At 41.4% G+C, this 17,889-nt stretch overlaps 1 protein-coding gene and 1 non-coding gene across 10 annotated transcripts in view; one reads left to right on the top strand and one right to left on the bottom strand.

Moving 5' to 3' along the window:
* Positions 1 to 85: 85 nt before the first annotated feature.
* bcorl1 (BCL6 corepressor-like 1) overlaps positions 86 to 17,889 on the top strand; it is a 34,473-nt gene continuing 16,669 nt past the window's right edge. For 4 of the 9 annotated variants that reach the window (XM_044205082.1, XM_044205080.1, XM_044205081.1 and 1 more), the window contains exons 1-2: positions 86 to 309; positions 17,737 to 17,821. In XM_044205082.1, the coding sequence (XP_044061017.1) occupies positions 272 to 309; positions 17,737 to 17,821 (123 nt within the window). In that variant the 5' untranslated portion in view covers positions 86 to 271. Of the gene's footprint in view, positions 310 to 10,841; positions 11,020 to 11,873; positions 12,466 to 14,543; positions 14,748 to 14,876; positions 15,089 to 17,736; positions 17,822 to 17,889 lie in introns of those variants that run through there. The other 5 variants (XM_044205083.1, XM_044205084.1, XM_044205085.1 and 2 more) reach the window with 5 other exon arrangements.
* On the bottom strand, positions 4,788 to 4,860 carry trnav-uac. Its single transcript has one exon. It is a non-coding gene; the product is annotated as a tRNA-Val (tRNA).

Genomic DNA, 17,889 nt, shown 5'->3' with positions numbered 1-17,889 from the left:
GACTGTTGACACCGTCCGCTACCTAATTTTTTCCTCTTGAATAATTAACTGAGTTAGCAATGAACAATAATTATCTGAAAACGGGCTTCGCTTAGGAACAGACAGGGTGGTTAGCACAAATTGGTATGAAAAATAGATGGCGCTGTTGTCTGCGGTTAAGTTAGCTTGTTACTTGCTTGGTTCGCCTTTGAACACTGACAGACAAAAATATGAAATGCTATAAAATGGTAACTTAATTCCTCAGTAAAACAAGTGAGTACACGCGTCCGATATGCTCCCGAAGATCCAGTTTTTCCACAACAAGATTTGGTGAGTATTTGGGGATTAGGAAGTAAATTTATCTTTAAATTGCTTATTAGCTAATTAATGTAGTTAGCTAAATTTAGCAGTTGGGAATGTCAGGGGCCTGTTGTCAGTCCGTTAACAGTTAACACCTGTAAAGCCTGATGAAATAAGTTTGGATCTGCAGTGGGATCAGACACAAGTAAATAGGGTCATTAATATCAACCAAAACCACATTTATTATTTGTTTATACATACATTGGCATGGACTGTCCTCAGGAAATGGATGTTTGGTTAAATGTAACCTGTAGGAAAGTATACAGTATGGGGGCTGGTGCACCTGGATAATCACACAACTGTTCTCATGGGTAATTATTATGAATTAATTAATTGATACATTTAGAATATGGTTTATATAATTAAAAATATGTCTTCAATTATGGATAAAAGAATGTTTTTTTTATCAGAATTTGCAAAATTATTATTTTAAAAAGCTGTTACATCTTATGTTTCGTCTCACAATTAGTTTGTCTCCTGCTTTAACATAAACGCTGTTTTTGTTTCATCCACACTTACATTTACAGACACCTTTGTTTATTAGAAAGACACATCTCCTTAATTTAAAGGTCCAGTGTGTAACATTTAGGAGGAGCAATTGGCAGAAATGAAATATAATATTTATAAGTATGTTTTAATAAGTATATAATCGCCTGAAAATAAGAATTGTTGTGTTTTCATTACTTTAGAATAAGCTGTTTATATCTACATAGGGAGCGGGTCCCCTTCCACAGAGGTCGCCATGTTGCACCGCCATGTTTCTACAGTAGCCCAGAACAGACAAACCAAACATTGGCTCTAGATTGGGCCTTTCGCGTTTTTCGCGATGTACACGACCACCGTAGTTTCTCCTACACGCTTGCAAGGGGAGGGTGAGGCGAGTGGTATTCAAATGGTTGCAATCTGCAATTTCACCGCTAGATGCCACTAAATCATACACACTGCTCCTTTAAAGTCATTAGGTCTATATTTTGCACACACAAAAAACAATCAAGGTGCAAACCACAGAAAAATAACAGGAGCTTTTTTAGTGACCAGCTGAGGTGACAGGCTCACAGGCCCACAACACTAACCTATGAGGGCCCATGTGGGTTGGACCTCCTTTAATTTTTAGTGTGCTACCTTGAATGCATGTCTTTAAATTAAAGTGAGGCATCTTTAAAATCAAAATGGCATAGAAAATGTGACAATTAAAAGGGACAGTTCACAAATTTTTCCTCTTACCTGTAGTGCACTTTATCCATCTAGATTGTTTTGGTGTGAGTTGACGATTTTTGGAGATATCAGCCATAGAGATGTCTGCCTTTTTTGAATATAATGGAACTATATGGCACTCAGCTCAAAGTGCCAAACAAATACATTACATTTGAAAAACTCAACAGCAATGTCTCTTTCCAGACATCATGACCCGGTTACTCAATAGGGCTGTTTAAAAAATTGATTTCCCGATTCAATCGATCTTCATTTGAATTCTCTGATATCGATTCATAAAATCTGAGATCGATCTTTGTGTCCATAGGCTATAGCGGGGTTTTTTTGGCAGAGAAGCGTTGGCAGGGCGCTTGTGCACTTGTGCGGTGAGAGAGAAAAACGCTGCATGTGGGTTTTGTTTCTATGACAAGCACATTGACATTAGCTAGGTAGCTAAAAAGGGAATAGAAAAAAACACGCAGGTCAGAAAGTGGTGTTTTTCATATTTTTTTGATGTATGAGGCTGGGATGTAGCCACTTTCCCCCAAGCTGCAGCAGGACCCCAGCCACCAATGTTAGTTGCGCCTCTCCAGGAGAAGCTTGGGCTCCGCGGATCGGAAGGCGTACCAAGGGTGCAATACTGGAATACTTGGGGAAACTTTACAGATTTGGCTGCTTTCACGTGTTGTGCTGCTAACTTGATGAACTCTTTCTCTGAGCTAAAAAAAGCACATAAATGTGCCGAACGTAAGGAGAAGGAAGTTCGCAAACAGTGCGTATAAATGTTGATACATAACCACGCGGTATTAAAGCGTGAATAACACTAAAATTCTCCAACATATTATGCTAAGTTACATGTATAACGGAGGTTTTGTGAGTCGAGTGAAAATACTGTATTCATGGACGAAAGGCTTAGCAACAATAATATTATAGCTAATAGTTCGATACTGCTAGCTCACTTAACACCACTGAGCTAACTAACGTTACAGCTCAGCTGAGGAGGATGCCATTAATGTTTACATCCTGCCTCTCGTCCTCGTGACAGCACAGGATGTTAACAAAATGTTATCAATATAACCTTTAAGTCTAATATTCCAGTGCCACATCCAGCCTCCATAAACAGCTGCTTAAAACACTTTGGACATTGAGTTATGTTTTCACTGTTTAGATTGCTTGTCTATCTCTAGTGTATATCCAAAAACTCATAAACTGATTTCTAGAGATATGCCAGTAAATCAGCAAATGGTATGATATCAGTATTTGCCAATAGCTGATTTGGTATTTATTCATCTTTTCCTGTTTTGTGTCAGGTTATTTTTTATTTTTTCAAATTATTTTGGACATGGTTTTGCTTAGTTTTAATGTCGATAAATTGCTTGGTTGAGTCTACAAACTGCATTTTCTTTAGTGGTACATGTTTAAACAACAGACATCAGTATGAATTTGCTATGAGGTAATGCTCCAGGTACCATCTCTGAACTTAAAAGTCATTAGTTGTTTCTTCTGCCAAGGCCATTGGTTAGTTTGTCTTTATCTGTAATTTATAAAAGTTGGTGGGCACTGTAGGCCTTGAGCCATGAAAGAATTGATCAGACTTTGGTGGTATGAACATAACAGAGATAAGAGTCTGAATTCTAGTGGTATGTTTGCAGAATTACAAAGTCAATGTACCTAATTATTATAAATGATGGATTTGGGTGTACCAGCAAGTTAGAGAAGTGTGAGGTTTTGCGCTAAGTTTATTTTATTTTTTAAGATACTACATAAAATATCAATAATCCTTCATATTTTATGGATTTTAATGTAAACTGTAGAAACACGAGTCACGTGAAGAGAGCAAACAGCAGCAAAAGTTGGCAGATTTTCCTGTAACATTTGTGCAATCCTGATGTATACAGTCCATGTGATATGGCAAATTATTAGGGCTTCAACTAACAATTATTGTTCTCGATTAATCGATTAATAGTCTGGTCTATAAAATGTCAGAAAATTGTGCAAAATGAATAATTTTAATAAATATAATTTACCACAGCCCAGTGAGATATATTCAAATGTGTTTTATTCAACCAACAGTCCAAAACCCAAAAATGAAACATGAAACAAAAAGCTAAATGGCCGTGGCTCTTATATAAAAAAACATGTAAGGATTAGACATAGTATACAATTTATATGAACATACAGTGTGTAGTGCTGTTTTTGTCTTACGCAATTATGGACCCATACCACAAAACTACTGCTGTATGTAACATGTTTTGTATATAAAATGTATTTCTTGTAGTAAATACTTTATATTGAAAGGACAAGTGGTACGTGGTGGTATAAGGAGGCATAATAGCTTCAACGCAGTTAAATGTTTTAAATTGTATGAAAATAGTCATTATCATTCAAGACAAAATACAGATTTTATGTCAACGCGTCATTTCACACAAATCGCAAAACAATATACACTCCCTGGCTATTTCATTACAGTAGGTACACCTATACAATTTAAAGCAATCCAGCACAACAGATCTGCCACAAATTGTACATTTAGGAAGATTATAATGTTCAGTTTTTGTTAACACTGTCAGAGATGTTTACTTTGTTTATTTCTGAGGTTGTAGTTAATGGTGGTGTACTGGACTGCATTATATTGAAATGTATTTCAAATATTCTGCCTCCCTCATGTTTGTAAATGACATACTACATGTCAAGAGTCCATTTTTATGTATCTAGCCCAATATCACAAATCACAAATTTGCCTTAGACCCTCGATTCGGATAAGGACCCTTTAACGGGGGAAAAATGGAAGAAACCTCTGGAAGAGCAAGAGAGGAGGGATCCTTCTCCCAGGACGGACAGACATGCAATAGACGTCGTGTGTACAGAATAGAAATTAATTAATTAATTATTAAAATTACAGCATGGACAATCAGGATGACAAACGTATAAATAGATTGTAACATATATGAAAAATATGGATCTGGGAGGATGTCGAGCAACTTCAGGTGTTACCAAACAGACAGGACCTGAGTCACACAAACTCCTCTCCACCATGGAGACCTGGAAGAGAAACAAACTACACAAACACACAAGAGGCAAATCTCAAGCACACCAAACACACACAGAGGGAGAGAGAAACACAAGAAGAGCATAATGTAATCCACCTCAACAGATCTGTCAATCCCATTTTATCGCATTGCCGTTTATATCAGTTTCGATTGATTTATTGTGTGAACAGATGGTCAGGAAGTATTTTGAGGACAGAAAAGATTTCCTGGTTCCACTGGGGCTCGAACCCAGGACCTTCTGCGTGTAAAGCAGACGTGATAACCGCTACACTATGGAACCAGCTGACTGCTCCCGGTGGCAGAAGTGATAATTATAAAAAGATGCGACATAAAACAGATTTGCTGTTACTGACGTCCGGTGCAGTCTTGTTGTCTTTGCGATATGATAAAACAACATCGACAGTCCGCTTACATTCAATGAAACGTTAAGCTGAGCTCTCTGCTTCGTAGCTGCAGGCTGCGGTTTATCAAAACTAAATATCGGTCAGCTTCACTCTCCCCAGTAACATCTCGCTTGGATACTAACCTAGCGTTACGTGTGAGCTGCTGGTGTTTTGGTTCAGATGCGGGTCAAGCCCTGTTGGGACGCTTTGCTTTTGTGGCCGATCACACGGTACGGTAGCTAACATGCAACAACTGAGCTAAGCCAGCCATGACCTGAAATGATTACGCTGGCGAGTCGTCTACATTTGTCTGTCCTTCCAGCCTGCCGCCTGCATGCACTGCAACCAACATGTTGAGGAGTAAGGTTTTGCGTTTGTATGTTTAAAAAGCTGATTTGGCTTATCCACCTAGCATGGACATGTGCATTTTCAAACTTGTGATTTAATTTAGGGTTAAATGTCGTTTCCCATAAAACAGGACACTGTCTGACGCATCTTACCAGCTTAGGTTACCTACTGTAAATAGTAGGTACTGTAACAGTGTATTGACAAAAAGACAGAGCTGTCTGACAGTGAGACCTCACACATGAGAAATTAAAGTAGAGGGTAAGACATGTAATCACATTTTCCCATATTAAACATTACACATCACTGGTTGTGTGTGACATGTAGTCAAGTAAAATAGCACTGTGGAGAGTGACAGCATGACTTCAGTATACAATATCTTAAACCCATTTCTAAAGGTGATCAACAGTTGCAGTCACTTGTCACCTTTTTTAAGGCAAAGTCATTAGTCCAGCTTACAATAAAGGCTATAAACTGCAAACTCAATGTATTTGACCTATTCATAGATCTGCATCTACTGCATCTCCTCTTACAGATTTTGGTTTTCAAACTGCTCAACAGAGCTCATTTCTCAGAGCACCCCTGCTCTGTGATTATCAGTTATATCTGCCAGTATTTCTGCTGTGGTCTCTGCATCAAATGCAAATGGGTCTGTTAAGAGTTCAAAACTGAATTTCTAAACCTCACAGTCATAATTCTCCTGCTAACTTCTGCTTTGAGATATTCAGGCTGCGTGTGTGTGTCCCACTTTGACTGAAGTGGCTATGAGTGTTACTGTTACTGTTTGAGGAACCTTAAAGTGAGCACCAGATTGTTTTTAAAGTCTCTCTAAATGTCCATCTCTCCATAGTTTACTGGTGTGGGGTCTGAAAGGCCTATTCCTCTCCTTCCACAGCATCGTCCTTCCATTTTAAGCCATTTTGACTGTAGCTCTCCAGCTTCCTTAGGTGCCAGTGAGGGAAGGGCAGTAAGGCTGCAATGGAGAATGTGGGGATGACAGCTGCATCTGTTTATCATGTGGGGTACAATAGCACACCTTGAGAGGCAGCCAGAGGTTGTATTTTCACCGATACTGGCTCCAACACAGCGGGCCAGAATTAATAGACAAGGCAGATTCATATGTGGGCAGGATCAAAATTCAAGTGCTAGATCTTTTCCACAAGCTCTGAATTTTACTGACATACAATATGTGCATGTCATACTAGAAAGCAATGATAATTATTTACTGGTGTCCAATATTATATTTGCACATTAACTATTATTTTCATTAGCGATGAATCTGACAAGTATTTCCTCACTTGATCAATTAATCATCTGGTATTCAGAAAAAATCATCAGGAAATAATTAAATATGCCCATCACAATTTCCTAAAAGCCAATGTGAAGTCTACAAATAACTTATTTTGTCCAACCAACAGACAGAAACCTAAATATATTCATTCTATTTACAACAATTTAAAACAGAGAAATACTCACATTTGAGAAGCTGCAACCAGGGAATATTTGACATTTTAGCTTGATAAATGACTTAAAGGATTAATTGATTATAAAACTTGTTGCTGTTTGATTTTCTGTCAATTAACTAATTGACTAATTGTTTAAGCTCTAAATCTGTATTCGTAATCTTGTAACCAAACCTTAGGCTTGTTTCCAGAAACTACAGCCTCTACGTCAGTTGAAGCAGTTTCTAAATAGTTCTTTATGATTTTATTTTTGGTGTTTTAATGAAATCAGTGTCCACCTGGTGTGACATAGTGAAGTGATCAATCTGTTGCTGAGGTCCTGTTTTAGTACTTTCTTACAATTTTAGTGTGAAATATGTTCTAGAGAATCTCGATAGACGCCTGACCTGCCTTCCATTAGAACTCGAATGGCCTTAAAGGTGCCCTGTGGAGTTTTCTTTTAAACAAAGTTGTGTTTCCATTCAGTGTTTCTCAACAAAAACACATTGTCTGTGTCCTTGAGGTCTAACAAAAATGTTGAATGCATTTCCATTCTCATAAAACATTTGTAAAGCCAAGTTAAAAAAAAAAAAATTAATTGTGCATTATTTAAATCCTTATTTGCTTGCAGTCTTCTTGCTGTTGCCTTTGTTGGCTCATTGCTAAGTTTGTTGGCGTGTTACCTTAACCAGCTGTCAGTGGAATAATGTGAAACTGAACAGGATGTTAAAGGTTCCCTTTGGAGTTTTTGACCTCTAGTAGCATCATGGAGATGTTTTTTAATGAGTGGATACCCATTTTGTCTCGCGCAAGAAAGTGAATGTGGAAGCAGAAGTCACTGCACATTTAAATGTCCGTCTTTTGGAGATTACAAGCATAGACAAAGCACAAAGTGAATTTATCTATTTAATAATCTGAGCTTCAATCACGAGGCGAAAGATTTTTACTCCTAATCTCCCACACACTACAAGATAAGGTGTGAGTGGTCACCTGCCTTGTTTGGTGCAGACCAGTGCAGACTCTCTACAATCAGCCATTGTGACTACATTAGTGTTACAGCAGGACTTTCAACTGTGCGGTGTGTTCCCAGTTTAACAGGGCACACCATTTGCTGTTACACATTTGATGGCCCTCTTCTTGCTGTGTGCTTGTGATTCCAATAACTCCCTGTAGAGAGGCTGGCCTGCAGAGCCTCTGTAGACTATCTCAGTCGACACAGACAGCACATACCGCCTCTATCTACAGTGTCCACCTCCTGAGTGTCCATCTTACTCCTACTGGTCCCGTCTGTCTCTTCTTCTTAAGAAACAACTTAAGAACGATCACCTGCCTTTCTGTTTCAGACAGTGGCACAACATCTGGTATAAAGAGTCAGTCTAGTAGGATTACACAAAAACATTTTATCAATCAATCAACCTTGTGTTGTCTGGCCATGCAGGTAATTTCAGTTTGAAGTGCCAGTGTTTCCTCTGAAACTTCTGACACCACCCCAATTAAATCAGGGTGAATACAGTTTCATTTGTGCTGCTAAATAAGTTTGAAAATAACATTTGAAAAACTCATCTGCAGTGTCCCAGTTACTCAGGATAATCCACAGACCTCACTGTCAACAGTTTCCATAGGGTCTGTTTCTTCAGTAGAAAGTACAGTATTTCCAATGAAAATTGCTCACAGTGAGGTCTGTAGATTATCCAGATTATCCAGGGTATTCTTTCTGGAAAGACAAGTTGCTTTTGTGAGTTTTTCATGCTACATTTCCATAAATGAAATTCACCTCATTGTATTAGGGTGGCAGTTGAAATCTCAGAAGCAGATATCTCAAAACCTGGCCACATCAAATCAAAACTATCTGCATGGCTACATACCACTAGGGGTAAATGTATACTATCATATGTTAAATGTTTTAAAGTTATTTTTTGGGACTTTTTGCCTTTATTTGATAGGAACAGCTGAAGAGAGACAGGAAATGTGGGAGAGGGGGGATGACATGCAGCAAAGGGCGCTCGCTCTACCAGGTGAGCTACCGGGGTGCCCCGTCTTTTTGGATTTTGAGTTAAATGACCAAAAGAAGTTTAGCAACTGTGATGATGTCTGGAAAATGACCGGCTTGTACCTGCAGAATCCAATCGTGCCTCTCCTCAATGGGTGATGGCTTCAACACCGCTTCAATGAAAGCAATGTCAATTCATGGCAGAGGAAGCTGTCCTAAATAATGTCCTGTATCCGTAGCCCTTTATAAACAGAGATCCCGCAATACTGCCGTAAAGAAGACCCATCAGTACGGCTTTGCTTTTTTACACTGAACCAAACAACGCTGGCAAAATGCTGCCCCAGTATGTGATTTTAGATAGCATGCCGGTGTTCTGGGAGCAAAAGAGGCGTAGCGTGTAACACAACAGCATCGACATCCCGTCCTACTGGCTCCCCCGTTTTAGACATTGATTTGGCTCTGTTACTACCTCCACTGCCAGCTCAAAGGTGGAACAACAATGCCCCCCCCCCCATTCTGTGTTCATATGTTTTATACAGAATGGCGAGGCTGAATAACGGCGCAGCATTCCCGCCTTGAACAGGCTGTATAAAATGGGGGTTGTGGCTGTTGTCTGCAGAGGCCTTTAGTTTGATGTGGTGCCTCTGACAGTGTTTCTTTGTCAGAACCTTTAGGGAACATCTCAGGTACTGCTCCAGTATTGCCTCTTGAGGCACAGGGAGCATGACTCAATCTTAACGGTGCAGGTGAGCTTCACAAGGCTAGTGAAACCATATGCACTTCATAAACTTGTTGCACTGAGACATGGCCTACCTGACCTCAGACCTTTGCCTGCTACCTTCATGGTGTATTCTCACATCCCACCAATTAAGTCTTGACCCTTTAACTGGGCCTTTAACAGCAGCCCTGATTTGTTCACTGACTTAAGCTACTTTTACAAGCCTCTAATAAGTTGCCAGGATGTCCTGACCTCAAGTGTCCGACCAAAGTATCTCTCTAAGAGGTCTTTGTGATACTGCTATCAATGTTTGAGAGAAGATCTGGTAATGATTTATCGGCCAATATTAATTTTCTTTACACAACCCATAACATAAATAATCATGATATGGTTTCCTAAATTTATATATATATTTTTATTTTATTTTACAATTGCGACTAAGAAATGTTCGGGGCAGGACATTTTACAGTTGAAAAATAAACTTGTCACTACTCTCAGATGGACAAACTATAGAATGGTGGCGCAGTTTCAAAACACATCTTTGGCATTTCTACTACAATTTCATTCATCAGTAGATATATACAGATATACAGATTTATCTGCAATGAGCTAATATTGGTCGGTATATTGGCCTGGCACGTTTATCTGCCATAAATAATAAATAAATAAATATCAGATCGAATTTGGTATGGGTAGATGCTCAATATTGAAGACACAGAGCAGTGTCAGTAACAGTCACTTCATACAGATGCTCTGGCAGCCCCTGACTTTTTGGGCCCCTGAATCTGTGTCCAGCAGGTCCATTCAGTAATCAGCCATTGTAATCAAATATTAAACGCTTGATGTAACTGTTGCTTTAATAAACCAGTGGGTGTCCCTGCCAGTTGTTGGACACTTTGATTTTAAACATATATATTATCTTTCTTTTTTAACATGGCCCCATTGGCAAATTAAACCAGAATCTGCCTTAAGCCATGATGAAGTGGGCTGTACAAGATTGCATGGAAGTCTAAATGGCAAAAGAAATTGCTTTTGAAATTGTGGCGTTTAAACAGTTTGCAAATTACCATTTTAAGTGTGACAGCAGGCCATCAGTATATCTTTAAAGTAATGGGTGGTCAGTGTAATTGGACTTAAAGACATTCTTATTCAAAATTTATTCTACACCTTTTTTAAGTGTCCTCTAAGCAGAATATCAAAATCTTTGTTGAATCTCTGAGGGTAAAAGGCGAGACAGTCTGCCCTAGGACTATTTATTATCTGACTCCAGCGAAGTCCCCTGCAATTAAAGATTCAAACCCACCGAGCACCAGTCTGTTTGTTATTCACCTGTAGGGCTTTACCCGGCGCTAGGACCCAGGGTGCGCGATTTTCATCTCCAGCTGCTGCAGACCGAAAACTGGCAATAAGGGAAGATCGCGAGGACAAGCCAAAATTGCATACTGTATTCATTCTACTTCAAAATCACATCCCTGGCCCCGCACGGACGCCTGTGTGAAGACAACAATAGCTTGTTGCGCTGTGTGCAGGCTTTGTGGCTGTAGACAGCTCGGAGCGCAAGGTAAGACGGTGCAATACCATGCGATTACTAATAACAAAGGCGTTACGGGCGAGCAGGGGGCATTAAAGGGGGCATTGCACAACGCTATTGAGGGCGAGTAAAACTCTGCCAAACTTTGACCTGGATATCTGTATTTTCTAGTTGGTGTCTTGCGGGAGCTAAGGTAGTTGCGGTGATGTCTCGCTGTTCTCCCACGGCATTATGTAGGATCGTGTCACATGTATGGACAGCCAAGTTGTGTATCGAGATGACATAGGCTACTTGTGTCTGCTGTCCATGTGTGTCGGCTGTGGATGCAGCAGGCGATCAAAACGCTGACACAGTAACTATATATGAAGTGATGCATTTCAATTTCAGACAGATATTTAACATCATCTGGACGGCGCATCGGGCCATCCATTAACCTGGCAAACAGGAACATCACCCTGTTTCTGTGATCGGCTGCCATCCTCCCTTCGTTTATTGTAGAATAATTCATTACTTATACCAAGATGGAAGAATAATGCGCTTGATTTTTACTCAGCGTTCACCCCCCGCCGCCTTCCCAGCCTCGACATTCAATATTGACCAGGTGAACCACGAACTTAGACGGGACATCCTCGTCGCTGTAAACCATGGCGGCCTAAATAGGGTCGATAATCTCCAATATGACTCACAGATAGATGACCATGTATGCCCACTTTGAAGACGACATTCTTCAAAAATCAGGCCTTCGAAATAAACAACGTGCCTTCTTCATCTGTGCTATCGCAATTGTCATAGTGCATGTGCGGAATACCACATCCCTGCCCTAGAGATTTATAATTGCATGCATAACAAGTTTTTTTTAACCCCACAGCTTCAGACATCCGATGTGGAGCCTGTGAAGCAAACTCGTCTATAATTGGTGAAGCCCCGAGCAGCCGGTCACTACCGGGATAGCTCTTGCGCGGTCGTTGAGGTCTCCGGGTTACCCCGGCTCAGACACAATGCGATGTGTCAGCTGCCGACTTTGTGATACTCCTGCTTTACGCCGACACGGTTCTCTACGGCGTTCCTCTTTTTACTGATCGGCGTTTTTGGTTTCCCAATTTCACGTTTGGCCATCTGTCAACGATTTGGCTGCTTGCACGCAGCCATTACTGAGCGAATGGCGAAGGGCATTAGAAGCCCTCACACACCGATCCACTCCGCGATAGGAAAGCAGCGAAATAGTTTAAGCTCGTAGCCTACCGCTCTCGGCGGACGGACAGGATCGTTGTCCTGCACCGCCTTAGTGGTCAGGATCCGACACAGATCGTGCCTGGTAGTAGACAAACTCTTTCAGTCACACGACGATGTCAGCCTCGCTGTGTGTGCACGGTTATTTCCTCACCACCACAAGTGTTGAGAAAAGTAGGAAATTTGTTGGCCTAAAGGAGTGGATACCCTTGTAAACAGCAGGCCCACACTGCTTTCAGGATTCAGGTAAGACAACTGGCCTAATTACAGCAGGGTAACCTGTACTGCTAAACCACTGTGCCAAAATGTGATTATGGAATAGGAGAGCTAAGTATCCTGTGGGTGTTTATCTTTGGGGGAGAATCAGAAAAGACTAAGTGCAAATCTTCTGCTCAACAGACTGATTTCATGCTTCAAACTTTTATCTGTTCGCCTGTGTGTGACTGGAAGTTGCAGATGTGTTGTCATTCACCTCATAACTGCAATTATGAGCTGTTGGTCCTCATATATTCTTTTCAGCTCCTTTTTGTCTTTTTTTTCACTTATAAGTTATAGTCAGACCTCAGTTAAGGAAAAGCTGACCTCATGTGTCACTGTGCACTTGTTCAAAGTAAAAATATGGAACAAGTTGCAAGTAAAAGTAGATTTTATTCTATTACAAATGATGTAAATATGACATTACCCCCAGGAGATGTTCCTTTGTACATCATATTAGAGCTGTTTCATCTCCATGGCTGTTGGTGCCCTGTATTCATAAAATAGCCTGTCTGTCCTCTGCTGTGTTAGTCAGTGCAGTTTCTGCATGAAGCATGTTTGGATTATTTCAGTATAGGTTGAAGGCTATTGTCTTTAAGAACTGACACCGTTTGTCTAGTTTTGTGTAAAGTCTGGTAGAGAACCAAGAAATTAAAGTCTTACCCAAATTGTAGTTTTTCTTGGAACTCAGCTCAAGGCCACTTCTCTGTAGAAAACCGTGTGTATGAATCCAGTTAAGACTTGACCTGATAATAACAGGAAATGTGATTTTGACACACTGCACTGCAAGATGTGAATGGCAGTGAACTGAAGATGTGCTGCAGAGTGAGTGGCCTTGTTTTTATTAATATATTCATAATCAGTGATTACCTGTGGTCTTGCCTACAAAATGTCTTCACACTGTCAAAAACCTGGCCTGGACAAACCAAGGACATAATGACAAATAATACGGTTTAGTTGAGCTCAGTACAGCTGGGATGTAGTCACATTATAGTCCGTCATGAGGGGGAAGTATTCAACGTGAATCCAAGGGAGTGAAGTTGTCATGGATTGTGTGTTTTTAGTGTTTTCACTGAAGGACAGTAAGAATTTGGGGGCAATATGCAGATGAGAATATTAATATTGGCTCTTCAGATATCACTTTTGGTTTGCAGAGGAATGTGGAAATGGTCATACAGCTTATATCATATAAGCCAGTTTAAGTAAAAGGAAGAGACAAGTGAGATTTGGCAAAAAAGACTGCTGTCACCATGTGAGCAAATGTTTTGTGTTTCCAGAGCTTTTTAACTGAAGCTAACCAGGTGTTAGTTAGATAAGCAAGCAAACCCGTGGAAAAGTGTATTGTTATTTTACTAATGAATCGTGGATTGAAAAGGTGTTTGGAGGGAGCTCATGTACAGATCAGAAACAGCTAGTCCTTGTTCTCTTGACAACATGACACAGACGAAATAGACGAGTCAGATCCATGGCATCAACATAAATGACCAAAACTTACTGAAAGATAACATGTCTCACATAGTTTTGAAATCCTGCGCACAAATCAATAGAAAAGGCTTCAGTGTTTCCACCCCCCATCTTCTCCAAGCTGCACCAGCCTGCAGCCTACAGCATGCAACTGGAGTGCCTCCAGCACCCGGAGTCTTGCTTCCTCGTGTCAATTCCCCTGCAACAGACCAAAACCTCTCCCACTCTTTTTGTTTTATATTTTGGCAATTCCGTCTAGCAGCCATCACCCACTGTTCTGACTCTGCTAATTGACCTGACAGCCACTGAAACGCAAACACGCGCGCAGTGATACTCAGAGCCTCATTTGGTTAAAAAAACACAGTTTATTACTTCGTTACCCCGATGAGCCTTTTCAGTTTAGCGCACCGTTACACTCTTTGGTCGCGATCCCCCATTCCCCTTGAGCGGCTGGAGCTCGCGTTGCATGCCGGTACCTGCAGTCCTTACCCCTCCCAACCTCTCCAGCGTCTAATCCTGGGCGTGGATAGCCGAGCACTACATCTCCCATGCTGTAACCGAGCACCCTTCTGCCCCTCTCTCTCTCTCTCTCTCTCTCCCACCAGACTGGAGACTGGCGATACGAAACGGACTGTCTTGACGTCCCCCCCTCCCCTCCCCTCCCCCTCTCTCCCTATCTCCCTCCCCCCCCGGACTTTTTAGAACCGAAAACCGTCGAGATTAGTGAGCGGACGGCAGAGGCGAAAGGCTGGACACGGCTGTATCCGAGTCGTGCCTGTTCGTCGTTCACATGCCATCTGGACGAGCGGGTTCGTAACTGTTTGTGTCATTAGACATCTTTGTATCTCGCCTGCTGATTAGCTGGGGAATTATTTAATATTTCAGTGAGAGAAAGACAGACAAGAGAGTCTTGGGGGGGGGGGGGGAGGAAAGGCTTTGGTGGGTGGGGGGGCTCGGTGAATGCTTTTCAACACCGAAGTGGTTCAGTCAGTCCACCAAAGGGCCGATACGAGAGACGGGAGCACTTCACATTAGGTCGGCCGGGGATAAATAACAGTAGCCTGCCTCAACATGTAAACCACCGGGAGCAGTGCGAGGGCTTCGCGGAGACTCCGCTGCGCAGGGAGCTGGAAACCTACCCGAGGTGGTGGTCAGTAAATATATTGTTTGCCCTCTTGTCGTGGCCACTCCAGCAGCACAATCCTGTGTAATAAGTTGTGTCACCCACCCCTCTGTTAGTTGTCCAGCTGGCTACTCCCCCCCCCCCATTTGCGAGTAACTCAATACAGTCAGTTTGTGTGTTATCAGCTGGTGAAAATGATTATTTGTTTGTAAAAACAAACAAACAAACAAACAAAAAACGTCCACAGGCAGACAGTGCTACTTTGTCGGGTGTTCTTGGGATGATGGCCGTCAGGAGTTTTGTTTGTTTGGCTCTCCCTTGTGTTTTCTGTTTGGCTTTGCACCGATGTTGACTTACCTTATCAGGCGGAGATGTGACACATTGTGCTTCCTACGACGCAGCCCGAGCAGCAACTCGATGAGGGGGTGATCTCTCCTGTCACTCGCTTAATATGCCCAAAACATCTGTCCTTCATCCTTAAACATGTCAATCTATGCTTGTCTGCGTTATTTAGACAGGGTTTAGGGAGGAAGACAGGCTACATGTTCAGTTTGTGCCCCTGTTTGTCTGTGGATGGAGCGATCACCTGAGAGCCGGTTGCCATTCTCTCATTATGGTGACTGCTCGACATCTCCAGCGAGAGAGAGAGCGACCCGGAGCTCTCCAGAGTTTTTCCGTGCTGATATTTTTAACAGAGAAAAGCACATTGTTTTCAGAGTGCCCCCAACGCCGCAGCATGCATGTGGTCTTATTGTGCACTTTACAGATATGACATTGGGACGTGTGTTTTTGTGCCCGTGGGCTGGACAGCGAACTGACCGCGTTAAAGTACAACAGAATAATTTGGTTTCTTCGAGGCTGTTTTTTCTCAAAAGGTAACGTCAGGCTTGACTTTTGTTTTGTCTGAGCGGTGTTGCCCGCGGCGTGTGTGCTTGCGGACTACTGCATGCATTTATTGGCCTACATCAGAGCGGATGAATTCAAATGTTGTGGCGGAGTAGACTGCGTATGATCGCAGCACAAAGACAAACTAGCTGTAAGCAACTGTTGTACGGTAATGAATGCAGACCCTCCTTGCACTGAGCGATATCTGCATCGCTGGATCCCTTTCAGTCCGTGCTCGCAGATTCCAGCAGAGATTGGTGTGTCAGTCATTATGTGCATCGTATTCGTTATGTTTCACTGACTCCAGGGCGAAACATTTTCCATTCTCCCAAAGCTTTCACATAGATTTTTTTTGCCTAGTTCCTTTTGTAGTCGTCTCATTTACTTGCAGATGCGCTTGCCTGCGCTCACCTCTACCTACATACCAGGAGCTGTTCTGGCGTGTGTCGCCGGTGTATATGAGAGTATTTCAAATGTTTGTTTTCAGATGACTGATGACAGATAACTGTTTGCTTATTATAATTCATAATTATGTGCCTGGTTAGCATTGTTTTGTGAAGGAAGGTATGTATTCTGATGTGAGGTGGGCTGCTTTATTGTAATCATAAATAATTAACTGTCCAGTGATAGATAATCCTATACTAAACTATACAAGCAAGTAACAAAAACTTTTGCTCACATCCAGTCATCCACTTTTCACCAGTGTGCATGGCCCGATCAGCACATAACACACTGAGGCTGCCGCTCACTAATAAAACATCATTTGAGCAGTCACAGCTTATTGCCTCACAGATGGATTACTGAATGGTGTACCGGGCACAGGCCCAGGGGCCCAAGGGTCACAGGGCATGAGCAAAACTCTGTTTTTGTGACTTCTCTAAGCATTTGTCATTGAAAAGTCACAGGGCTCAGTCAAAACTAGAGATATTCACATTTTTTATCCAGATCCTTTAATACTGAGTATCTGCTGATACCAAGTCTCATCTAGTATTTATTTTTACTATATATATTTTTTTCCCTAAAACAGCTGTACAGTGCATACTTAGGCTACAGTAAGCCACATTAAAAATCTTAAGCAATTTGGCAAGTTTTTCGGTAATCTCTTGTATCGTATGCTATTGTATTTTGTATATCTGTGGAGAGGAGTGTCAGTGTGGATCTGTTGTGGCAGGAAGATTTAAAAAGGATTTAGGCAGCCTCACTTCATCTCCAGTGTAAACGAAATTGTTCAACCAACAACAGAACTTTAGAATTAAGGTTAACCTGCAAACTACAAAGGAAAACACATGCAAAAACTGCTGCGAACAATGTGAAGGGGTGATTTTTTAGGTATTAAGGAATGGTGACCTATTACATGTCTCTGTCAGGGGCCTGTTGGCTCATAATCCATCCATGTCGCAAATGATGCATTAGGTCTCATTTCACTCACTGAATACCCCATTTTTAGTAAAGATAATTGACTTTCCGGATCAACAACACTGACAAAGTGTTAGTATTCCCTGTGTGCAAACAAATAACACCAAAGGGAATGTCAGAACAACTACGTTCTTCAGTTTACCACATTTCTCTCTGCTACCCTAAATTGTCTCCCTGCTTGGAGGAAATTGTAAAATATCTGGCCTCCAAGCCCTTCTCACAGAAAGGAAGTTTTCAATTTCCCAATGTTGGTTACTCTGAATCATTTACTATTGCTTAGAATAGGTCTTATTCCTTCATGAAAGATTAAATTAGAGTCTGAACAGTACTAACAGTGATCACATTAAGTGTTCTTTTTCTTGTGTGTTCTGCAGCATATCGCTGTATTTCAAGGAAGACTCTCACCTGACTGACTCAGCTACCCCTGAGGCATGCTGTGTTAAAGAAACACCTATGCAGGTAATTGTTGCTTTTTTATTATTACAGTTAGATTACTAGATTAGAGCATTATTTCCTCTTATCTAATT

This window comes from Siniperca chuatsi, linkage group LG8 (genome assembly GCF_020085105.1).
Source record: "Siniperca chuatsi isolate FFG_IHB_CAS linkage group LG8, ASM2008510v1, whole genome shotgun sequence".
NCBI classification, from domain to species: Eukaryota; Metazoa; Chordata; class Actinopteri; order Centrarchiformes; family Sinipercidae; genus Siniperca; species Siniperca chuatsi.
The sequence above is the reverse complement of the archived record's forward strand: the minus strand, read 5'-3'. Positions and strand labels throughout refer to the sequence as shown.